The following is a 25,739-nucleotide window of genomic DNA, read 5'->3' as shown; positions in this document are numbered from 1 at the left end:
GTGTGGTAAGTGAAACAATTGAAATGTGTATCTTTTATAAGAGGAGTAGGTAATTAACTCTGGTGAGAAGCACAGAGATAATGGAAGATATGCTAGAGGAGAAGACATATAAGCTGGTTTTGAAGGAGAAAGCCATACTTGGAGAGAAGGCTCCATTGCAGGCAGGGGGAACAGCACATGCAAAGGAACAGCGGTGTGTGTTTGGACAACTGTGTTCCACCTGGTACATCTGTCAGTATAAAGGAAATGGCAGACAATGTTGAGAATGAGGCTGGGAGGTGAGACTAGGGTCCAGTCATGAATAAATGCATGCCTTTATCCAGAGATCAGGCACTTGGACTTGATTCTATGGGAGATGGGAAGCGGGTGACAGCCACAGTAAGATCTCTGTATATGAAGAAACCTCAGCCTCACCTGGTTTAATACTCATTAGGTACAGGATTTTATGGGCAGTAGTAAAATTAAGACCTATGGTCATGAGGTACCCTCCTCTCCTGGACAGTATGATAGAGTAGAAAAAATACAAGCTTTGGAGCCAGAGAGTCCTGAGTTTGATTTATCTCAGCATGTGACCTTGGGGTAATTTTTAGTCTTTTTGACCCCCAGATGTCACATTTACAAAAGTATAAATTAATTCCTGCTTTCCACTAAGCGTGTTAGAAAGATTCAGTCTGGGTAGGATAAAAGCCCCCAGCATCCTGCCCTGACACCTGGAAAGCCAACGTGTGCCGCTGCTTCCGCACCCCTTAGGATCGAACCTCTGAGAGCACTGGCGTTAAGGCAGAGTGCCTCGCATTTATCTTTAGGGCGAGGGACCTGTGATTGTAAAGAAGAAACGTAGAAATATTAATATGGCAAGAACCCCAGAGATAATCCAGTAATTTTCTCCCTGAACTGAGTCTCTTCTCGCCCCATCCTCGCACGTCCGTTTTCCATAAGTTGTGCCATTAATTCTCTCATTAGCCAGTAGAATGATATTTATTTATTAAGAACATACTTAGCATGCTCCCAAGGACCAGGTGAAAGCTCAGCTAACAGCAGCCGTTTCTGACTGTAAAGAAAAATACACTGAGGAATCCATATGGAGAATCTCTATGTATCTTAGAATTCCATATTAAAATACAATTAAACTTTATGCTGGATGAGGGAAGGAAAGGGAAAAAAATCCCAGTGTAAAAACAAGTTCTGAACCTAGGAGCACAGTTTCTGAATGTTTATTTTGTCAGATACACAGCTGACATGATTAGTTCTAATGGGGTGGTGATCCTCATTGAATTGCAGATTGGTGTGAGTGACTGAAATACCGCAGGGACTTAAATAAGTGGTGCATACGGTATTACTTAGGCTGCATCCTTTAGCCAAGGTGAAGGCTTCGTTTTCTCTGTCTCTTCTCAGCGTGCACACACACACACACACACACACACACACACACACACACACACACACACACACACACGCCTGCCACATATGCAACTGTCTGTCCCAGAAGCAGCACACAGAGCATTAATTACCTATCTGGAGCAATGCCTGCTTGCCTTTATTGACTTCTTCCCCTTTGCCCTCTGTTACCTAAGTGCACCCCCAAACCCCCACACTCTCCATTGCAGATAATGGTGGATCAGATTAGTCTGCCTTGCTGCTGCGTCAACATCCAGATCAATGTATTGACTCTGTCAGAGTGGCTGGTACAGTAATTGTTACAAGAGAAGAATGGAAAATGAGAACGTGTACACATGAAAAATAAAAATGACGTTTTGTTCTTTCCTGGTGCTCACCGCCCCCCTCCGCTTTTTTTGCCTCATAGATCTTTATGTGTTTACACAGCAGAGAGCACTTTACTTAAGTTAATCAGCTCCTTCTACATTATTAATTGTGACAGTTAGGGTGCTCCATGACAGGATGAGTATTATGGGAAGCATTGATCTCACTCCAATGGTGTGGACCTGAGCAGGTTTGGTATTCCTTTCCTTATCTCACTGCTTTGGGGTCCCATCAAATCACATTTCCCTGATTGACAACACAGAATGCCACCCATCAATACAATTGATTTTGTGAAAAAGGACAAGGAACATTTTTCAACTGGAGATAGATGAATTGTGGTGATGGTAAAGAGAAAATTTCAGAAATCTTTCAGTTTAGAAACCTAAATTGGGAACTATGGTATTATTGTCATCCCAAACACAAACATCATTTGTACCCCCCGAAAAATGATATTAGAAGAAACTTACTACCAGTGAAAAATAGATTTAGTGGAGGCCAGCAATGAACTTGAGGATATAATGGCTGTTTTTAAAAGGCCACCTGCTAATTTTTTGTGAGAAATTTTTGGTTAAGTGCACATCTTTGAAAGACATTTCATTAAAGTTCAACTTTCATGGCTTATACCTGTAGACCCTAACATAAATCCTATGTGAACGGACAAAACTTGAGTGGGTGTCATTTGTGACCTGGAAATAAAAGGTCAGCCATTGAATTTATAGCTTTTTTAGTGAAAAGAACATAAAGATTCCTGCCAACTGGAGTCAATCCATATTTTAATGTTTCCTAGTTAAGATTATAAAATCAAGGGATTAGGATCGTGCTGTTCAGTGAAGGTCAAAAATTAAATGTGATGGGCTAAGTGTCATTCCCATGGGGCAGAAGTTAATATTTCAAAAACCATTTCTACCACTAGCAGTCAAGAAATGAATTGTCCATGATCATTAACCAAGGTAAGGGGAATCCCACTATCATTATTAAATTTAATAATGATTATTACACTAATCAACTATATTATTAAATTGCTCTGCTGTTCTATAATGTCCCCAAACAGTCATAGTGAATTGATTGCTATCAGATAATTCTCATCTGCAGTTGAAAACAAGTCAAGATGGAGGATAATGGATGAAGGCCTCCTTTTGGGAAAAGAAGTTGAGGCTGTCTTATGGATTAGAGTGATAACATGGAACACTCTTCTAAGACCAAGACTCGGTGGCACTGCAGACCTGTTGTTAAGTATGATTCACCAGTACAAGTTTTTAAATACAAAAAAATGAGCACCTATTTCTCTTTATTGTGGTTTTTTTTTTTTTCTATTTCAGATTTTTGCACCTACCCCCTCCCTTTTTTTAAGGACAAAAAGTCCATTTTGCCAGGTTCTTTTTTTCCTCAAATTTTTAGAGCTCTGGATTCCATCTACTTTGGATTTTTATGAAGAAGGAAGAAAGGCTATTTAAATGTCTTTCTAAGATGACTCAGACACATGTGCCCTGTACCATTTTCAAATCCATTTTAAGATGCCAGTATTTTTCAAAGTTATGGAAATATGAAACACTGAAGCTGGTGATTTCCTTAGAGATTATCTACTCTAGACCCCACTGTTTTCACATATGACTTTAAGTGTATTTTGGAATACAGTGCATGTCATCTTAATAAAGTAGCACCTCCAAATAAGGGGGCCAAAGCCCGGGGAAGTGAAACAGCTTGCAAGGCCACAAAGCTAATCAGAGGCAGAGCAGGACTGAGATGCAGGTATCTGACACCAGGGAGGGAAGGGATGGGTGGTTTGGTATGTGGCTTAGGAAATGGGTACATGGTGTCTGTTTTACAAAGGTGTTTTATAAAAGCCCAATATCCATTAGACAGATCCAAATACATTGGAATGCTGAGGAACAAAAGCGTGTAATTCAAAAGTTCACCTTGCAGAATTTACCTTCATAGACTCCCACGCAGCAGGGGTGTGTGTGTGTGTGTGTGTGTGTGTGTGTGTGTGTGTGCAAAACCCGTGCTTCTGTCTGTGCTCCTGGGTAGCCTTTTGTTGTACATGTTTCTATCTTCTCTCCTTCACAGTACAGACAAAGGTCAAAATTCCCATCTACCTTTAAAGGCAAACACTTTAAAGTGCTCCTCCATGAGGCAGGGAGTAGGGAGGACCTTTGATTTAAAGTTCAACATTTACATTTGTAATTTTGACTAATTTCTGTGCTTGCATTAATTAAATTGAAATTGTTTAATTAGAATAAAACTAAAATTGATCATTAGGATTAATTTAACCTGATAGGCTTTGTGTGCCTTTCTAGACAAATATTATGAAATATAGTGATAATGAAGCAGTGAGAGGTATAATTTCACGTCTTCTAATGATTTTAATATCTGCCAGTTGTTCTCTGTGGTATCTGGATGGTGCAGAGTGTCGCTCTTTGTTACATCATTACCATTCGGCTGGGGCCATGCAGTATCTCATAGTTGGCCTTTTCCCAAATATTTTTTCCTGTCAAAGTGTAAAGATGTACCAAACTCTCTTCACACCACCCTCCTCATTGCATCATTGTTCCCTGGTCCCCCACACCCGCCGTCTTCCAGGAAGGCTGTTCGCTTGGCTCGTCCCCTGGGCCTTGCAGCACAGTGACCTTTGTAAACCAAGAACTGCGAGATGAAACTCCTCATGGAATTCACTAATGCTTCTCAGCCCTGGGGTCAACACTGGCCAATCTGGACTGTCCCTCGTACCCCTTCCTGGCTGCTTGCTTTGAGAGGAACCAGGCACAGAATTCAGGTGCGGAAGTAAGATGAGGAATCCCAAACACTGAATAACTAACACTAAGGGCTGCTCCTCCACGTGCCTGATGTGATTCCAGGAAACAGCTTGCCCTCTTCATCCCATACCTTCTATACGGTTTGATCAAGGGAACATGTTTCCAAATTTAGTGCCCTCTGTTTCTGAAAAAAAAATTACGAAAGGATGAAACGACTGTTTTATCAGAAGCGTCAGCATAAATCAAATAATATTAGATCTGAATCTACCTACCCACACATTAACAAATGTAAAACTTTTTGAACTACCAACTACTAAATCAACTATCAAATTATTTTGTCTTCAAAACAATTAGGATCCACATGGATAAATTAAATCCTCAGGAAAATCTGCAAACCATTTTGAGTTTCAGATTCCCCCCATTCACCATTTTGCCAGAGTTGCTTTTAAAAAAATTGGCAGTTATGTTTAATAGGTTTCCTATAGCAACCCTTATTGGCAGAGCCAAAGGGCAATGGGGAATGAACCAACATTTGAACGATATTTTTGAAAAAGAAGGAAGAGAAACAAGAACTAGGAAAGAACATATGATTCTCAGTCATTTGGGGTTGACTGACCAATGTGGAGATTATTTCATATGCAAATTATCATCTTTCTGCGAATTGGCTAATCAGTCCTGGTCAAAGGCTGGGGAACTCTTAAGAGTGGTGATCCCCAATTCCATACAATTATGTAAGTAACTGCTACCCCCAAAGAAACTAATTTTACCATCCATTTCTGCATAAAATCATCTAGGTGGATTTCACTTTTATTCAGCTTCTGATCCAGTAAAAGCAACTTCTAATTTTCATAGCAAAGGGTTTTATTTGGAAGCATATTCACATTTAATTTGGTTTTAGAACGCCCTTAATGTTTTTCAGCATTGACTAGGCTGAGCTCAGGGGATTGAGAGAAAAGAGTAGAAGCCTAGCATACGGGCAGTGTCCTCGTGCTGTTATTGTACTTATCCAAGAAAAGTAACTGCCCATTACTGCACTAGGCCAAGAAAAGACCTTGAGCTAGCACATAAGGATGAGGTTTTTGTCTTCCCAAGACAGAAAGGAATCCCCCCACCCTAACTCCAAAAAAGAGTGTCAGCTCTGCCCTCCTGAAACTGTAATTACAGTTCAGTTAGGAGACAAAACGCTTTCATATAAGTTCCTTTCACCCTCACAACCACGATGCCAGGAAGGTGGACATACTCCATTCTTAACAGAAGTGTAAACTGAGTCCACATTCACCCCAGACTCCTAGTCTATCAACCCTCTGCCGTGGAGCTGCTTCTGTGAACCCCCCCAGAGCAGTGCTTAATGCTTTAATTATTAATATTTGTCTGACTCATCACACACCACTCTGCAGGATTGCAGCTGCTGAACCTGGGGTACTGAGAATGCCATGACCTACAATTTTGGTGGGTATGCTCACCTATCAGGGAAGAACTGCTCCAGTATAAGAACACGTTACAAAGTAACTCTTGGGCATTGCCCAGTGGTAACAATTACTATTAGCATCATTGACTTATTACTGCTATACCCACTTTCTTGCTTGATAAACTCAGAGAGAAGTTGAGAGGCAGAGTCTCTGGACCTCTTTCTCCCTCTCCCTTTCCATTTCTGTCCGTAAAGGCGATGGCTGCTTTCTCTGAACTCCAGGACCCTTGCTCAGCAGCAAGATTGAGTCTTAACTTCAGTGAGCCAGGAAATCAGCTCTCTCCAGAATGGTTCTCTCTGAGGATCTCAGAATCCCTATTTCAGCTCTTCCTGGTTCTAACCCAGAAATAACCATTTCTTCCCCTCTGGTATTTTAGTGTCTGGAAAATCCCGGAGATCTTTTTGACCTCAAAAACCTTAGGTTTTTTGGTAAACATAATATGGGATCTCTTTTGAGTTGGGGACCTTTCTCTTCATAATGCTTTTTAACTTCATTTTCAAGGCAGAAAAAAAAATTTAAGCAAACCCTAGCTTTTATATTTGAAAAGAGTAAATGTACGTTGACCATTTCCACAAAAGGCTGAAAATAATTGCAGAGAAATTTGAAGTCATGGCTGTGAAATCCTGGAATATACATCCAGAATCCATTCCTCACCTTTGAACTGTAATGTGAACCTGAACGCCCTATGGGGAAATTAAGTAGATCCAGTTCTCTTGGCTCCTGCTCTGCCTTTCTTTCTCTCTTTCCTTGCCTCTACAGTAGATCTAAGGAAACTTTTAATACTAACTAAAGCTTGGTGCTGCCCAGCCTCTGAGTCTGAAATGCCTGAGAAAGCAGTACAGATTCCAACTGTAAAACATTCCTTCACCAAGCCTTGGAAACTAGCATACTGAGGCCGGCAGAGTTCAGAGGGAGCACATGTAAATGAGGCTCAGTTATAAACTCCTGAGGAGTGTTTTATTTAGTTTAAACCTGAACTTGAACTCATAAACATGTTCCTGGAGAACAATACAGAAAGACTGATGCAGTAAACAGGAAGTCATATTTTAGCCCAGACAATTCACTTCTTAAAAAGAAAGAAAAATCTTAAAGTATTTTTTAATTGAACCGTCTTCTAGAATGGCACAAATTGGCATGTCTGCAAGATTTTTGTGATTGCAGAATGAGAATGGAAGTGAATATCTATCATTTGAACTTACCACCATTCTTGCAAAATAAATAATGGGATCTCCTATCCATATGGCAGTTTAACAAGAGAAAAGGATATTTAAGGAGCCAATAAACATATAACAGTCATGCAATCTGTAATTTGTTTTATTAATTGATAACAAAGTGATAGTAGAGGTATTAATATATGACTGTTCCAAACTGTTTGTGTGTGTGTGTGTGTGTCTGTTCTGAGTTTGTTCCTAAATCGCAGTTACTGGTAGAGAACTACCAAATAGAATTTATCAGAAAACAAAATGAGAATGATTTTGTTTGCATGCTCGATTTTATAAAACACATTCTTGAATCAGTCTTCAACAATCTTTGCTTATGAGATATCCTCTATCTTGAAAGTCATTACTAAAGAGGTAAAAATAAATTAAATTTTCTGTGCTAGGATGATACTACCTCTCCAATGATAGATCCTTCACAGGGAAGGCAGGTAGCTCTGCCAATCACATAGGTTACTTACATGTCCAAATTATTGATAAGGTCCCTCACATAGACTGTCAGTGCTGCGGGACTGTCACCTTGCACCAGTTCCCAACCCCACTCTATCAAGAAACTTCCTACTCACCTCCCCTGGAAATATTCAGGAAGAATCTAATTGTTTGTAGCAATGAATATTGCTCAGTTGTAAATTTAATCTACAAATTTAGAAGGAAATAAATCTGAACATAAAAAGCATTTGCTGTTTCAGCATAAAAAAAAAAAAATACTGTCATTTGAAACTGCAAACTCCCCCATGTGGGTTTGTTTTGCAAGTCACGTCTTAACAAAGACAAGTTTTGTTGCCATAAAACCCTAAATCCTACCACATTCTCACAAGGAGGAGGAAAGCATTGTTCACTGGTTCCCAGTTTGGGCTTTTGGGAATGTCACATAGAGCTTTGACTGCACTCAGGAAACCATTCCATTTTATCCAGGGTTGTTGGCTCAGATGAAATCCTGACACACACACACACAACCCCCCCATCTAGATCACATCAGTGCCTTCCATAATGTTGCTGTTATATTTTAGGCCAATGTTTCAAAATCATTTTGTGTCTTTATTTCCTCCCCCTAATACTGTGATAACTGGTACACTGAGGCCTGTTTTGCAGAAAAGCTAAGGTGGACCCCTGACATCACACAGACTAGGATGTAGGTCTCTGACCCCATGATCTGACTTTTTCCATGGTCAAGCTCGCTGTGACCTCACTCAGCAATAGGAACAATTTTACCTCTGCCAATATCACATCTATACTGTGAATGAGAAAAAGATGACTCCTGGAACCAGCAACATCTAGAAGCAGGTGTTCCTGGACGCTACACAAAGGTATAAGAATGGGATCTTGTAGTATAATCAGAGAGGTCTTGTGCAGTCCCCAGGTCCCATAGCCAGTCAGTGATTGAGCTGGGACATAAACCAGGGCCCCTGACTCACAGTCCAGGGCTCAGTGGCATCTCCCTGTACTCTCACTCTCTTTTCTCATGAATCTGAAAACTAAGATGCTACAACTTCCTCTGCATTCTGTCCAAATTCTGTCTCTACGCCTCATTTCTTTGGCTCACTTCAGAAGCCTTCAATTCCAGCTGCTAAGCAGGGCGGTTGTGGTTTGCAGCTCAGCGCCTCCTTCCTTACTTCTTGCATAATCTGGCAAGTGGAGTAGGAAGGACCGTTGGTCTGCACAGCCTTTGACAGAGTAGGGTCTACCCTGATTCCTTGGGGGGGAGACACAGATGGAGAGGGAGGGAGGCACTGAGCTGAGGTGGGGGAGGAGGTGGGAAATGGGACTAGAAAGGAAAGGAGGAAGGACTGAGAACAGTGAACAGACGAGGATTGAAGAGGTCAGAAGTGGACCTGTGCTCAGGGCATGCGTGGAGGCACCTGCTGTGGGGGAGAAGTCCAAAGGTGGCAGATGCTATCCAGTGTCTGAAGGGCTTCTTGGCTGGAAAGGTTAGTTTGGGAATTAGTTCCTGGCAAAGGGCCAGATCTTCTGGCATTCTGTTGCAGGATGTGTCTGGGAGAATTTTTGAAATAACTGGACTTTTTACTTTAATGTTATTTTCCCCCTTACTGGACTTTATCTACCTGCACAATCCAAATGGTAAAATCTCTCTGATCGATTGGCTGTGAACCTGAGTCATGTTTGGGAAGAGCAAGAGGGAGGAAGCACGTGGTGGAATGATTATTATAATGTGGCCACGCTCCGCTGAGCTCCGACCTCCACTCCCACGCCTCTCTTTTTAAACAAGAAAGGTTACCTCCCTGGGCCACCATTGGGCCAACCCCAAGTGTGACTGTCTGTACTTGTTAGACAACAGGCATTTAATTAAAATTGGAATCTGATGTGTAGAAAACATACATTTTTTTCATCTCATAGCTCCCCAGGAAATCATATTCCCTTCCCTCCCCTCTCTCCTCAACTCCCCCCAGCCACAAAAAAAAAAAAAAAAAAAAAGGCTAGCGAAAAGATTATTTTAACGTGAAAATCAAAAATTACAAAAAGCTATGCTGCTTCTTTATTTTTTGCCTTTGGGGCAGACATTAGCCAATAATAAAAGCCTGTATTGTGTCTTCAGACCACAGCCAGCTTTTTTTATGGCTAACTTCCCATATGGAAAAGGGTTTGTCCCATTTCGGGGCATTAAAATACCGCATTTAATGAATTTGTAACTTAAATCTTTCATCTTGCTCTTGTGTGGTAGAAAGGGTGGCCTGTCTTCTGATATTTGTTGGACTTTGTAGAATCAATAATACAAAAGAACAGATAATACACACAAGGCCCGAGTTGAAAAATGAAGCCGCAAAACACCGTCGTCACTGCATTTCCAGCGCACTGTCTGGACTCCGCCCAGAAGATCCGGCAGTGCCATCATGACCACATAGACAGGAACTCTGGACAATTTCATTGGGTCATTGTCCCCTTAATCTCCACGCCGCACCTCAGATCTCAAGCAGCTTCCGTGGCGCGGACTCACTTTAATGGATAGAATCTATTTTTCATGAAAAAGCAGGAAATAAGCTGTCTCTTTCATAAAAAGATTTACAAAATGTAATCATTGTTGAAATATTCCCTTTGAACTGCCGTGTCCACGGGGGTCTCCGGCTCCCAGAGTCGTGCTTCATTAGAACCCCCTCATAAGCGGCTCCAGAAGGGCAGGTACGCTGGTGGTGCCCGGCTTTGATGTCTTGAATGAATGAAAGAAAAGCACAATAAAAAAGAGCTGTTGATCAAGCATAAAATACTCTTTAAGCTGACAGAATAGCAGCGTTAACACACCCTAAGCTGCTTTTAGTTTTTCCCTTTTTTCCTCACATTTTCCTGTGCTTTGTGTACAGTGGGGGTTTGTATTTTATAAGAAGTCTCTGATCTATGTAGTATGCCATTCGCTAACAAAAACCAAAATAGGATTGTTTCTGTCCCACTTGGTTGCCTGACTACTCCCTCCCTTCCTCCCCTTCCCCCTTCACCCCCAACCTCCAAGGCGTGCAGTTTAGCCTTGCAAGGCAAGGGCCCAAATGCCTTTCATAAACTTGAGCCAATTCCTTTTGTGTTGTTGGTTTCGCCGCTCTGATTTTAATACTGCAATTAAAGACAGATTTTTATTTTCTCAAGAACTTTCTCTTGCAACTGGGGAAATGGAACTGACACAGCTGCTACTTTTAAGTAAGAAATTATATCATTAAATAAGAGAAAGCTGCCTTGTAGAGCAGTTGTTTTTCTGGGGAACTCTAGGTCTCACGTGGATCATAAGGCCCCGGACACCTTTTATAGTTAGTGAATCCATCTACCCTGCCTTCCTGGTTTTCTTTCTGTACTTGCCCCTAGCCAGGCATTTAATCCCCACAAAAACTGAGAAAAGTTATTCCCATTTCCTGGAGTCTAAAACTGAGACTCAGAGGTGCTAACTTACCTAAGATCATTTGACTAGTACACAGCTGTGCCAGGATTTTTGTCATCCGATCTCCAGAGCCCTGGGTCTTACCACTGTGCACACAGCCCTCCAGTAAGTCTTCAGAGCAAATGCAAGTGGGCCAGAGTGCAATTTTTAATCCAGAAGTCTTTGATTGCATGAGGTAAAAGATTACTTGATGAAAATATAAAAGGAGACCAAAAAAAATGCACTTGATGGTAAGAGAGACACTAGGGCAAGCTGAAATCTGGTGAAATATTCAGACTTTGGAACAACAGTCAGAATAATTGGATTGTGAATGTACTCTCAAGGTTTGGAGGTACTAGATGGCTTATTGGGTAAAAAGATTAGTGTTTTCCCATCTTGAGGTTTGAACCAAAACGGAGGTCTTGGCCGGGAGCAGCACAGTCATTCTCCAGGGATCAGTGGTTTGGACAACTCCACTGTGCTTGTAGTAAGTAGGCAGCCGTCCACGTTACAAAACTATTGCACATGCTACTGACGCAGTTGGCCGCAGTTGGCCCCGTTGCAACAGCTCTTGAGTTGGAACTGCCTGGAGCAACTTGTGGAGACTTGTGTCCCTTGAGGGAAAGTGTCTGTCATTTTGGGAGACATGGACATGTGGCATGAGCATGCTAGAAGTCATCCATCTAGGTGCCTTGCTCTTGACTCCAAGCTTTGGGAGACTTGCATACAGCTTGTTCTCCCTTCCTTACTTTATTTAACAGTATTTAATAAAGTACCTACTCTTTTAGCCACTGGGCAAGACACTGGGGATGCCACACCTGAGAAGATAGTCAGTTTTCTTGGGAAGACAGCAGGTAATTACAGTTCAGTGACTGTCATGGAGGTGAACCCTGGGGGAAAGGCCCCAAGAAAGGCTCCTCAGGAGAAGGGACATCTAATCTTAGAACCCAAGGACTAGCAAGTGTTAGCAAAGCCAAGGAGAGAGGTCCAGCCTGTGCCAAGTCCCAGCAGGGAGAAGGCATTTGGCATTGGGGGATCTGGAAGAAGTTTAACATAGCACAAGCGTTGAGTACAAGTGGTGAAAAGATAAGGCTACAAAGGTAAGCGGGACCAATCACGGCCCATTACTGTTTTAATAGTTTCCTGTACAATAAACAAGTCTTGGTTTAGAGTTATTGAAAACAGGCTTTCTTTAATTAACAAAATAAAATCAGACAAGAAAAATGACTACAGAGATCAAAGCCCAAGGCTGGAAATACCAGTAACTAACACCTGCGTACAGCATGTCACCCTGTTCAGAAGAAACCAGTATAAATCACTGTTTTCCTCGTATGTAATGCAGAATGGTCCTGACAATCCTCTGTCGTCCCAAGGACAGGGACTGGCTTACTTGTGGTCACACAACTAGTCAATGGAAAAAGCAGGACTCAATCCTGGGTCCTTGGGACCCTGGATACTCAGCCTCATCTGTTGACATATGTTCGTGAAGATCCTACATTGAGAAAAGTAAGGTACCCAGTATCATGAAGGGTATAGAAGTCTAAAATCCAGCCCCTTCTTCCTGCTAGAAAATAAAGTCCTTAAGGGCAGGGACATTATTTATTTTATTCATTATATACCCAGAACCTAGCATACATAGCACCTAGCACCCTTAGTGCTTATTGAATAAATGAATAAATGCTCCCAAAGGGTTTTCAGTAATGTATGAAGCTAGAGGTGCACTCAGAGCCCTGCCCGCTTCCATTGTATAGGAATGGGGAAAAGGGGCTACCAGGCTTCGGGCTGATTTGCCAAGGACAATTCATTTTGGCCAAACAGTGGGCTTTAATTCATCTAAACAAGAGCAGGAAGCCAAAAATGACTAACTGGATTAGTGTGACCCAGCAACATCTCCTCAAGAAAGAATGCAAATCGGTGACAGCAGCTCACTCGGTATTGGTTTCTGGGTTGGCCGAGTCCTCTTTGGGGGCTGCTAAGGGGTTGACTATGAGGGGTGAGAGGCGTCCCTGTATTTGCATGTTTCCATTTTCTGTGTGTGAGTGTCCTTAAGTAACCCACCTGGCCTGGAGAAGAAAGCCAAGTGTCACACCCAGTTCTGGATTCCACATTAACAACCTCCTTCCGCAGTGTTAAACTTTGCCCTTGAGGCCTTTTGTTTAACTTTTGAATTTGAAAAACAGATTCTGCTGCGTCAGTCTGTCCTGCCCTCCCTGCCACCCACCCCCAGCACCCTCTCCTCCTTTTTTTTGGTTAAAGTAAAATATAACTGTCTCAAACAGACATTTTTCTTTCTGTCTCTAGCATGTGCATCCTGCCTTCTTAGTGAAAAGAGAATATAACAAGGCTCTTTAGAAACTTGTTATACATATTAGAACAATCGTTGTGAGCTAAGGAGGTGGGTCCATTGCCTTCACCAGCCATTGTCTTCGGCAGCCTCATGACCAGATTTTGGAAGATGGTCTCTGTTTTCTGAGTACTTTCCATGAGGCATAAGAAACAGAACAGATTGGCACCGTCAAAGGTACCTCCTGCCATTTCAGGCTTCCTGTTTAGGATGCAGTCAGATAGATATTGTTTATGGTTCATAAAACCTGACTACTGTGAGTATTCCCGAATCCCAGCAGAATGGGTTTCCAACTTTCATGGAGCTGTAAATTAAGGGGTGGGAAGTGTGATAAAACTCCTTAGAGAACTGTGAGAGAGAAAAAAAAAGTCGCGTTGCAATGGTTAAATGAAATTTTATAAGCACATTCAGTGTGGAGCTGTTTTGCATTACATGAGTTGAATACCTTAGAGACGCCACATCTGCAGGCACTTTATTAAATCCTTAGTCAGCACTTTCCAACCTGATGAGATTACTTCTTCATTTGACTGGAGAAAAGGAAAGCTGAGCTCTTGTCCTGGACTGCAGATTTCTTTTGATGTTTCACCTTGAACACTGGAAGAGGACAATTACCCCCTTCCTTCTCCCCTCCCCCTCAGAACATCCCAAACTTTGGACGTTGTGAATATAACTGACTAATTTTACGCAACTGGAGCCTTTGTAGGAGTGTGGATTTATGGACCTCCAAAACAACTGTAGCTGAAAGTTCCTGAGCAAAAAAATAGATCAAAGCTTTGTGTTTACTTCCTTAATGTAAATGTATCAAGATAACATCATCCTATATTGTATTGTAATAGTGCCACTCACTGCAGATAAGGGACAGAGATTCCTTTGTAGTCCATTTGGATACAGTAAGTAGGTTAGGTTAAGGGGCTATAAAGTATGAAGGCAGAAACCATATGAAACCTAAGCTTATGTCAGTAAATGTCTGAAGACGGTTTTTTGACTGTCCATAAATAGATTTTGTTTAATGTGTCAACATTTCCCCAGTGATTTGCTATTCAACCCCAACAATTTCATAGACTCAGATTTCTTTTATGTTTTTCCTGTATGGCCCAAGAAGAAAATATGCAGAATCCTTCTTCCATTAATGTTTTGAAACTTGTGCTTGCTTACATAATAGAAATTATGAGAAAACATCACAAGAGAAAAATGGGCTTTTCCAAATATTATCTTGTCCATCTGGTGTTATTAGCGGTTCCTGGAAGTTTATAGAAATCAGTTGGCTACTACATGTGTGATTATCACACTCATCATAATGGGATTATGAGCATCTTCAATTACAAACTGATCATGAGAAAATTTAGTGAAATGGATGATTTTTTAAAAAAATTATTATTATCAGAACTGTTTATCTGGCATCTCAGCAAACAAATGATTTAATCACTGAGACTTCATTCAAAAAAAAAAAAAATTCCCTGTGTGGTTCCCCTAACCAACTTCCCATTCTGGAAACCCTTGGTCAAGTAGCCGGGTTAATTGTCATGAAGATTAGTGTGATGTTGAAATAAGTACTAATGGTCAAATTATAGGAGTGAAAAAGTGTAAGAATAGGTTTTGGTTTGGGCCTGAAAGGGTTAATTAAGGTTTTTTCACGGGTTATTAAAGACCCCCAACCTCTGCCTTCAGGAGTCATATTGACACCCCACCACAGGGCAGCTCTGCTCCTCTATTGACATGTTGCTGGTCAGAGCACAATAGCCTTCTGTGTCTGCAAATCATTGCTAAAATCATCTCAAGGAAAAAAAAAAAGTTTGAAAGCTTTAACGTTAGACAAAAGCCCAAGAGTTGCAGTGCGCAGCTCAAAAACCCGGAGTCAGCAACTTCTATTGATTAAAAACTAACCTTTAAAGTAACTCTGAGAGTGTGTGGTTAGCATTTAAATTTAAACATGTCATGAGTTGATTTGTGTTACTGAATACCAACTCAGAAGGAGTAACATTCACATCGCATTTTTTTTTCTAATTCCCTTAAGCAGCTAAAGTATTTCATGAAATGTCAATAGGGCAAAAAGAAAAAGAGGAGGGGGGCCCTGATGCTGGGCCTGTAGTCTTCTTTCCCATGCAAATATTCACCCCCCAAAAGTGTGGAGAGTGAAACACAATAATTAGTCCTTTGTCTAACTTTCCCAAGTGCTAGAGAAAGACAGATTAATTAAATATACAACAGTGTTGGTTTTTGGAGTGGGGGTCTCGCTTGCTGTGTAGGTCATAAATTAGGCAGAATAAATACTTCAATGTGTTTGCAGTGGGCCTGCTACGTCAGAACCACTGGAAGGTTGGTGGGAGGAGAGCAGAGGGTTTCTTGCTAATGATAGTCACGTCTGGGTCTGTCTGGTTGCTCTTAGCAACCAGACATGATGTAACACCAGGATGAACTTGAACTTGGGGGACTTGAAAAGAGAACAATAGACCAGAGCAATCAATAAAGCCTATTTCAGTGAAGGATTACAGAGCTGCTCTGGGGTAACCTTGTCGGCAAGGCACATACTGAATAGTAAGATGTGTGAAGAAACTTTTTTTTTTTTTTGCTTTGCTGTTTAAGAGAAGTGCAGAGGCGCTGCAGATTTTTGTAGTGCCCTGAGGTCTCATCCAGAAACTGTGGTGTGGAGAACTGCTCCCCCTGCTGACTCACTGGGTCCCAGGCTGTTGCGTCAAGAACTACCGTAGGGTCCAATTGAAGAAGTCTGGAATTTTACACTTGACTTAGAAAGTGCAAAAACAGACATTGTAAGCATTATTGCCCGCACCCGAAGTTTTGTGAAAGAGAAAGCAGCTCTAACATGGATCAGAGTCAGCTATTAGGAGAGGCCTACAAAAAACACGCTCTGGAGTTACCTTCTCTCTCCTTTCTTTCTCCCTCTTCTCTCTTTTGTCCGGTCAGATTTAGGCCGTGTGTATTTGCCAGGATGATTTCCTTTCAGGACACAAGAGACTTTATTGTATTCCTCAAAGCATGTGGTCAAAGAATAACATGGAAAAGTATACAGGATGAGTAGCTTTTGGGTTTAGGTTTGGGTTTTTTAAACTCCTCTGGAAATCAAAGGTAGCTTGTGTGACCAGGAAATCTTATACCAACCTCTATGTTCCTATCATTTAGCCATTTATCCATGGGGATCACACGCGTCCTTACTTTACCTAATTGAATCTCTTGGATAGGGATGAGCCTTCACCTGACTGAATCAACCCAAATGTAACCCTTTCTGATGCTGTCAACTGAGAGAACTCAGAAGCACTCACTTTTGCTAGAAGGCAATGATCTTTCTGTGAATAGTGATAAATGTAGTGAATTTGTCAGGGTATCTCTAGAGAAAAGTTGGCAAAAGCCAGATACTTTTTTATTTCACTGGAGAAACTCTGATATTAGTCCATAATTGGTCAGTTTGTTTAAGTAACAGAAAAAGAAATGCCAGCAGATAAAGTGAGGTACCACCAGACGCTTGCTCAAAGCTAATCACCTACGGATTTATGAAGGGAAAAGGTAACCAGTAACCGGGCCCAGCAGGCACACAGAAGGCTTTAAATAGATGGGGAATGAACAAAAGCATGAATGAGGAATATGCACTGGCCTCATTTTTCCTTCAAACAACATGGTAGTCAATAGGGTAAAATTTTAATACCACTTGAGTATTACGTATCATTTTTGAAAATATTATTTTAGAAATATTGAGCCAAAAGGAGCATTTTACGTTGTAAAATCTTACATGTATAAGGAATGGGGTGCAAGGGAAATGCTGTGACTTGCCCAGAATTGTCCAGGAGGCCTGGGACAGCACTTTTCCCACTCTGCTGCCTCTTATTTTTCTATCACTGCTGACCAGCTGTGCCTGTTAAAAGAGGGTTATGATCATGTCTGCAGTGCCTGGCCCTCGTGGCACCATTCCATGCCACATGAGACCTCTCCCTTCACGCATTCTCCATTCATGCAGGTTTTCCTCCTTGGGAACGTTCTGTATTCCAGGCACCAGCTGAGGCACTGAGGACTGAGCGATAAACCAGATGTCATACCCTCCTATACGTACCCCCACCAGGCTACAAAACCTATATTTGTATTTTAAGAGGACAGAAATACTTCATTTTGTAAAACATACTCAGCATGCTGCAAACCCTCTCAACAATGAATTTTAATTTCAGAGGAGTAAGATCAGTTTCTGTGCTCAGGATCTGCTATTGTCTGTCATTCCTTTCCTTTTCCCGGCAAATCCCTCCCTCATCCCTACCGTAGATCCCAACGTCATAATCAGAAAGGCAACTTCTAAAATATGCTGTTTTACAAATTGTACTTCTAATTGTACTTTTCCTTCTGTCTTTCAGTCCTGGTACCTGGGATAAAAGTTGCAGCGTCCCACCATCCACCAGACAGACCACCTGACCCCTTCTCAACTCTGTAACATGGACGCAACCTCAACCCAGCGCGGTTACAACTTCACTGTCAGTGGAAGGGGAGAAATACCGATTCAAATCAACTTGTACATGGAAACAGCGAGCATTATGGTCAAACAGCAAAGGCCATAACCTTTTGGGATTTTTTTTTTTAAATACTTTAGGGACTGTTGTAATTTCTCATATGGTGCTGGAAATGGTTGGGCTTTGTAACATTTGAAGTGTTTTCCGTGGTAGCGTGAGCATTAGGTGACTTGGCTAGCAGAAGACTACCCTTGCTCACTGACTTCCTGTTGTAACACTTTCCTTACGGAGCCCGGCTGTTTCACAGTATTTCATGAATTTACCCACGCAGGTGTGGTCCTCCTTGGCCATTCAGGGGACACATGGAGAACTAAATCTTTTGTAGTAGCTGAGATCTGCAATATATAACTTACGGGACAGTCAAAGGGCAATGTTTTTCTGTAACATATTGGAAAAAGAAAATGCAGTTATGTTCCTTTTTTATTTTTTCTTTTAGTTTGGTTTGGTTCAGCAGTCAGCAGTTAAGTATATAACATGGCCCGCAAGGACAATGAATCCACTCACATTGCAGAACAATTCTGAAAATGGCAAACTACTACTACTACTACTATTCAGTTTTTTAAAAGTTTTGAAATGCTGCACTTACATTAAAAAAAACAACCATTTTTTCAACAATTTCAGCAATGACACAAAAATTCACATGGAAATGGGGAAGATGGTCTGTTTTGACAGAAAACTGACAGGAATCAATCAAAACAATCGAATTTTGAATTGAGTAAAGTGCAATTTCATTGGATAGCTAAATATCTTTGTAAGATAGAGATTGTTGAAAATTCTATTTTTGTTTTTCAAGTCCTTTCACCCCAGGACTCTAAATTATTGGGGTAAAAAAACAGCCTTGCAAGAAAAAGGGGAGCTATTTTTGCTTTTTATGTTTTTTATTGTTAAACTTGTATCCCTTTAAAAACTGAAGGAAAATTTAAAAAAAAAACAAAAAAACAAATCTAATGGTGCTTTTACCACAATATGTTAACTACATTAAATGCTAATTAATTATTTTCTGTTATCAAAGCACATAACTAAAATGAAATCATGGTATCTGTTAATTTTATAAGCTAGAAGTCACTATAATGGATTATGCCAATTCTGAAAATTTTTACATGTATCTGGCAACATAGGATTTATCAGTTATCAGACACCTCATTGTACCAGAGATTGTCCAGAAGTTTTAAAGACCTTTGCGTCCCTGAACTGGGCTATGGGAAAAAACAAATAATAATAACAATAATGATACCAATACTGACATAAATGCTGGTGCCCATTCAGATCAAGGGTACTTGTTAGGGAAAAAAAAAAAGTTTGCACCCCCAAATGTCCTGTATCTTATGTAAAAAAACAACAACAAAAAAAAAAAACAAAAAAAACACAGAAACAAAAACAAAAAAAAGTGCAAGTGATTTTTCTACCAGACAGCGAAGCACCCCTTTGCTTCCCATGCAACTTCAAGAAGGTTTCCTATACTATACATATATATACGTTCTGGTTGGCAAGCCCTGCTGATCAGAGAAAGTCTCTGCATGTTCTAGTGTTAGTAACTAATTTTTATATAGTTAATGTAGGATAAAGTAGAGTGCATTAAGACACAATATTGTAATCCCTACTCTAGGCACTTGCCTTTAAACTATGTTTTTCAGCCCTTCAGAAGGGTTCTACTACTGTCCTATACAATCAAGTAACTGAAATTCTTGGGAAGACACTTTGCTCCTCATCTTTCCCCCCCCGAAACAATGTTGTTTTGTTTTGTTTTTTTTCCTTAATTTGCACGAAAACAAAAATTCCATATCAATGTGCCTTGCCCTGGATAGCGATTATTTGTGGAATTGTTGCACATGCTCCTCTATTGAAAGGGGTTTTTCCCTAGTCAAGCATTTGGAGACACTTTTTGTAAATGTGACTTTTATGTCAGCCATCGTCAGTTTCAACATCTAGAACTAAATAGAAAGTTAGTTGTTCCGCAGATAGGAGTAGTCTTTATTGTCCTGTATGGTCGGTGGCAGTGCTATTCTGAGATCTGTAGATGCTTAGAATATCAGTATTTTGGATGTTGCTGCATTTTACAATTTATTTGGAGTCTTCCTTTATTTTCCCCCCAGATATATGAAAATATGCAATACCTGCTTATATCATGTAGAAAAGCTTAGCAATTATTAATTTTTCTTTTATTTTTTTTTTATTTGACCAAAGTCGGTGCTGCACTTGACGCAGTGTGTTTTAGGTGTTTGTCTTTGTACTTTTTTGTGATTTTTGAATGCACGTGCGCAGGAAGGGCTCCTCTTAGAGAAGCAGTCAAACTGTGAAGCACTAAGCTGACCCTGCTTCAAGCAATTTTGTTTTTACAACTGTTCCTTTCACAAGCAAGCCTTAAAAAAAAAAAAAAGACAACTTCCTTTTTCTTCAGCTCCCACACCCCATTTTTCTTAGCAGACTGCAGTCAATCCACATTCAATAAAAAGTATATAATGCCCATTTTTATATGCACGTTTTTAAACTTCCAAGTTCTGAAAATTGTTTACTGGTTATCTCTATTTAAGGAAAAAAAAATAAAATAAAACATTTTGGATTTTCATATGTGTCTGATAAGTGGTTGAATAGTCGTTTGGCGCTGTTGTATGGTGTGATTGTCAGTGTACGGTGTCACTTCCTATAGCCAGCCAGCATACTTTGCCTTCCCCTATAGCACTTAGCTGGGCATTACTTTATTATGACATATGTGCACTAAAAAAAAAAGAAAAAAGAAAAAAAAAAGAAAAAATAGCAGCTTTCAGTGCTTCACAGTGAAGGGAAAAAAGCCTAGACAAACATTTTGTCAGAACCTTGCAATAAGCCAAGGTATTACCAGTAAATTGGTTGTATATACAATAAAATTGCACCCTTTTTTAAACAAAACAAACTAAGCAATAGTTTGGGCAGTTTTAGTTGTTTTTAGTGAGCATGTTGTAGTCATGACTGCAAAGAGAGAATAAACTGCCCACTCAGAAGATATGTAATTTGTATTGTTGTATAGTTTTATTGATTACACTGATTTATTCTACCCTATTTTATAATGCAGGACTTTTGTAATGTTGTTTAAATGAGGAAAAATTTCTGTCAAATTAGCCTAGTGAAATTTCTGATTGTTCATTATAAAGGCAGCGTTCATAGAATTGCTTTTCTTTCTCCCCCTACCCTCCTTGGGAACTGGATTTAAGTTTAAAACTTTCCTGTTTCCTTTTTTTTTTTTTTTGTAAGTATTTAAATACAGTTATTTTTTTCTCTCAATGGTATAGCATATTCCTATGCTTGAGAAGTATAGGTCTACTGAAAAACCATTGTAAATGGACGTTACAGGTATGCTGTATTTTTGAAGGTATTTTGTTGTATTAAGTTTGATGAAGCTAAAAATTAGGGAACTCAGAACAGATTTGCAGGAAAAAAAAATGTTTTAAAGGCTTTAAAACATTAGGGAGGCAGTCTAGGGTGATAACGAACAGGGGTTAAGTATTAAATACACTAAGTTACATTTTTGTTCATGTTTCATTGTCCAGAAAGCAGCAGGAAACTGTAGTTCAGTTGTGATCAAGCAGGAAAAAAGAAACACCAACAATACGAGTGTTTTGCTTTTTAGATTAAAAGCCTAGCAAAGATATTTGAGGAAGACTTTGCTACCTGGGGTGTGTAGACAGACAGACTGAGAGCTATCAGCATTTGAAGGCCCAGCCCTTGATTCTGAAACACATTTGAATTTTTTCTCGTCCATCAAATGGCATTAACAAGATTGGCAAAGAAAAATCCCTCAGATAACTCAAAACGTGTTTTTTCTTTGGGAACTGAAGTCAGAGGCACGAACACTAAATCTTACCGTTTTTCTATCTGCTTTTCCTACTGACCCTTCTCCCTGCCACCAAAACACCCCTTTTCTGATCATTCACGGTCAGAGGCCCTCACCCTAATGCCACTCTCTCCATCCTAGAGAGCCTTTTTCTTTCCTCTGAGGTTTGAACTAATGTTTTTGTTTCTTCACACCCTGGCATGACAGTCATTTCTTGTCACTTTACTCCCCAGCTCCCTCCCCACCATCAGGTGTGGGCTCTAGGCAGGCCGACAAGGTTACACTTCCCGAAGCTTGCGTTCTTCATTTTTTGACAGTCGAAAGTGTAAAGGAACTCAGACTTTCCAGAGCCACGATATGCAGTCAGCCCACAGGAATATGCAAAGCCCATCTCAAAAAGTTTGTCTTTGATGTTTTCAAGTCCTTATCCCCATATGCTTTGAATTCTGTAGTTACAGTGTCATAAACTATTTACAAAACCTGGATTAAGAAAAACATTTTTTCCCTGGGATTTGTTTTTTGGGGGGAAATGGTTTCTAAGAATGTCATTTAATGTACCGTGCATCCCATCTCTGGAAATATCTTCGTCCATAGTGGTGGTGGTCTCTCTCTCTCTTTTGCTCTCTTGCTATTCTTTGTTCACTTTTTCTTTCTCTCTTTCATTCTTTTCTTTCTTTTTTTTTAGTAGCAGGCCTCCATAGAACAAATCTAAAACACAACCGGCATGGTAATGTAAGGAGAGCTTCAGTAGCACCTCACAACCCACCCTCAGAGATCTGTCATGAGATGGTCTCCGAAAGCTGCACTGCCCACCGGCACGGCTTTCATTCAAATAGGCTTCCAAGGCCAAGTCTGTCTTGAAGTCAATGCATGTATTTACTGTTTGACAGTAAACCCGCTCTGCCTTCTCCACGTCCAAGGCTGTGCATTCGTCTAATTAGGGTCGTGTATGTTTTCCTTTTATTTTTTCCAATAAAAAAGCAGTGGGATGAAAATTGCTTTGATATATAGCAGGTAACATTGAAGCTATTCCATAGCACTTAACTGTAGTGAATACTGTGTCACCAATTTTGAAATCAATTTAATGTTTAATGCAAATCCATTACATGGTGCTATTACAGGCTGACAAAATGATTTACACAAATGTGACAACTTGGGCTCAATTCACTCTGCTTTCCAACAGTGTAAATGCATAGCAGTGTTTATCTGCATGAGAACTATGCACTAATCTATCTGAAGAAAAAAAACTATATCAACTTTGGTATCTACTTTCCGTTTACTTCAATCCTTGCCTTTTTGGTCATTGTTATAATGCCAGCTTTAGGACAGAAAGAATTATAAGAAAACCAGCATAATACCTGATATATTAAAATGTAGTGCCTGTGAAATCTGTATTATATTGCTCTTCGGAAGTAAGATTTTTCTACACCGGTAGCCTTCGCTGTCTGTCAGGACCTTCTGGTATAGGTGATGTAAAATAACCGTACAATATTAATGCATGCTATTCCATAATGCTTAGTGAACTGTATGAATATTACTCAAAGTTATGTTAGTCTTTTTTTCTGACTTGGTTCTTGTCAGCTAGGTTTAAAGGTATTTCACTGAGAACGCAAATTCTGTCTTTTCTTGATTTCAGCTGTTTTCAGTATTTTGGAGGTATACATTTACTTAAATTCAGTATTACTTGTGTTTTGTTTTTGTTTTTGTTTTTTGTTTTCTTTTTCCTAGGGGACAAGCATGGGTGTTTGATTTCAGAAATCAGGACCTGGCGAGATTTTTTTTGTCTCAAAACTACCATTTGAATTTCAAGAACTCTGTTACGAAGATACTCTGAGAACATTTCCAAGTGAGGGATGTTTTCCTTGACCCTCGACTGAAGCTATGCTGATCCTGAACCATTTTCTTAATGGACAATGTTCAGCCAGGTACCCATGCTTGATCCGTCTTCACACCAGACCTCCTCATATTAAAAGAAAAGGAAAAAAAAAAAAAAAACTAAGAAATCACGTGGCTATTTAGTTTCATGCACAGTTGCAATATTTTCTTCAAAAATAAAACTCTGTACAAACTTTGGGCCCGATTCATAAGAAAAAGAAGTTTGCTATTAACACGGGATTTTTTTTAGTATACTCTTTTTGGTCTAAATTTGAAACTACTTGCTTCCCAAATTAAATAAATTTCATCTCATTTTTTTTTTTTTCCCTAAGTCAGCACCCGTCTGCCTTTTATTCCCGAAAGGGTCACATTACCCAGATTCCAGAGGGTGGGATGTGAGGAGCAGATACTGGAGGTGCTCAGAAAAATAAGGGGACCACCCGCAGCTGGGCCTGAGAGCAGAGAGGCAGCGCAGGGGTGGGACTCACCTGTGTGCCAGGCACCCCGAGTTTCACATGTGGACTCATTTCTGCGATTTGATTCAAAAAACAAAACTTCCAAAATGTGTCTGAACCACAAGAGTATACAGTGGCAGTGCTACCTCTAATCTAACCAGAGCACCTTCATGGTGGAAAGCACCCACCAGGCTGTACAATGTGAACTTTCGTATCTCTACAGTGGTTGCAAGGACGAGTAACGTCCAATGTATTGGGCCATTTTTCCTGCTGTTTTAGACTCAACTTCTCAAAATGGCAAAAGCTTTCTTTTTCCTTTGACTTGATTCTTATTTTTTAAATTTCTGTTTTTATTTTTATTATTATTGTTTTTTGGTAATAGTCTGTAAATTAGCCTTTTGGGGTTTTTGTTTTTGTTTTTGGTTTTGTTTTGTTTTTTTTTTTTTTTTTTGTTCGTTTGTTTTTTTTGGCACTTCAACCTAAGGTCACAAGGCTGCTAGCTGCTCTGGGATGGGGACGTGCGAGAGCTGCCGGATCCGTTCCTCCTCCCTGGTCTCAGACCATCGTCTCTGCACTGCAAAGGCATTTAGTAGCCTCACCACTGAGATACTAACTAGACCTAGACTAGGAGCTTCGCCAGGTTCTAGAAGGTCCTTTAGGAAGACTCCCAAAGGCAAACACGTGTTCCCCCCACCCAGCCCTCAGCCCTGACCTCTCACCAGAACAAAGTTCCTGGGGACTTTTCCCACCACACATGGAAATCTGTCCACTCTGAATACCTCCGTTTTCCATTTCAAATTGTGGGGGCAGGGGACTGAACACTCCCAGTGAGGGTAAGAGATCTGTTGTGAGACTAAACACCCCCCCGTGTTAATAACTTGGTCTGAAATTTGTTTTTATGAGCCGGGCCCCCTGTGCCTCTAGTATACTTGTATTGACTCTCATAGTTACCCTTTTAGTTTTACTGTGTTCTGTGAAAATTTGTAATTGGTTGAGAATCACTGTGGGCGTCCATTCTTATTCAACTAAATCTCCACAGGTTTTTTTGAGCTGGTGTGGATTAGTTTAACTCTTGTATTCAACCATTAGTGCTACCACCTTCTCACATTACAATACAATTACTGGAAGCAAGTACTGCATTTCCTATGCAACAAAAAAGGAAAAATAAAAAAATTGCTAATGCTACAGAGGCTGTGTCGTCATTTGCTTTACATCATGCCCAGGTGGTTGAGCGACAGTCATGGGTGTGGATTGGAGGTTCCCCCGGATGATGGTCTTTTTGCTCCATGCGCTGTGTCAGGCACAGAGCGTCCTTCACAGTGTTCTGATGGCTGGTGGTGTTTTTTCACCTGCTTGAACAAAACTAAGACTGAACACTCACGCTGTGCCTACTATGTGCCTGACGCTGCTCTAAGTGCCTGCTATACTGTATCAGGTGGGCCCAACCAGGAAAACCAATAGGTTTTCCAACAGGGGGCTCTAAAGTAGCCTGGATCCTGATCACTGTGGGATGCAGCCACCACCCCTGGAGCTGGGGATGTCAACGGGAAAGTTTGGGTTACCAGAATTTAGGTGTACGGGGAGGGACATCACACAGCTGACATGTGATTTCTTTTGGGGGGGGTCACCTTGAGGGTGTACCCCGTGACCGAGTACCACGTGGCTGGTACTCAGACCGCTAAGAGGACATGGGGCA

General features: G+C 40.6%; 1 protein-coding gene across 5 annotated transcripts in view; it reads left to right on the top strand.

Annotated features, from left to right (window-relative positions):
- The window catches only part of NFIA (nuclear factor I A), a 351,020-nt gene extending 325,792 nt beyond the window's left edge, over positions 1-25,228 (top strand). For all 5 annotated transcript variants that reach the window (XM_045547886.1, XM_045547889.1, XM_045547890.1 and 2 more), the window contains one exon: positions 17,753-25,228. In XM_045547886.1, coding sequence (XP_045403842.1) covers positions 17,753-17,770 — 18 coding nt within the window. In that variant the 3' untranslated portion in view covers positions 17,771-25,228. The remainder of the gene's footprint in view (positions 1-17,752) is intronic.
- Positions 25,229-25,739: the final 511 nt, after the last annotated feature.

This window comes from Lemur catta, chromosome 3, assembly GCF_020740605.2.
Source record: "Lemur catta isolate mLemCat1 chromosome 3, mLemCat1.pri, whole genome shotgun sequence".
Lineage (NCBI taxonomy): Eukaryota > Metazoa > Chordata > Mammalia > Primates > Lemuridae > Lemur > Lemur catta.
The sequence above is the reverse complement of the archived record's forward strand: the minus strand, read 5'-3'. Positions and strand labels throughout refer to the sequence as shown.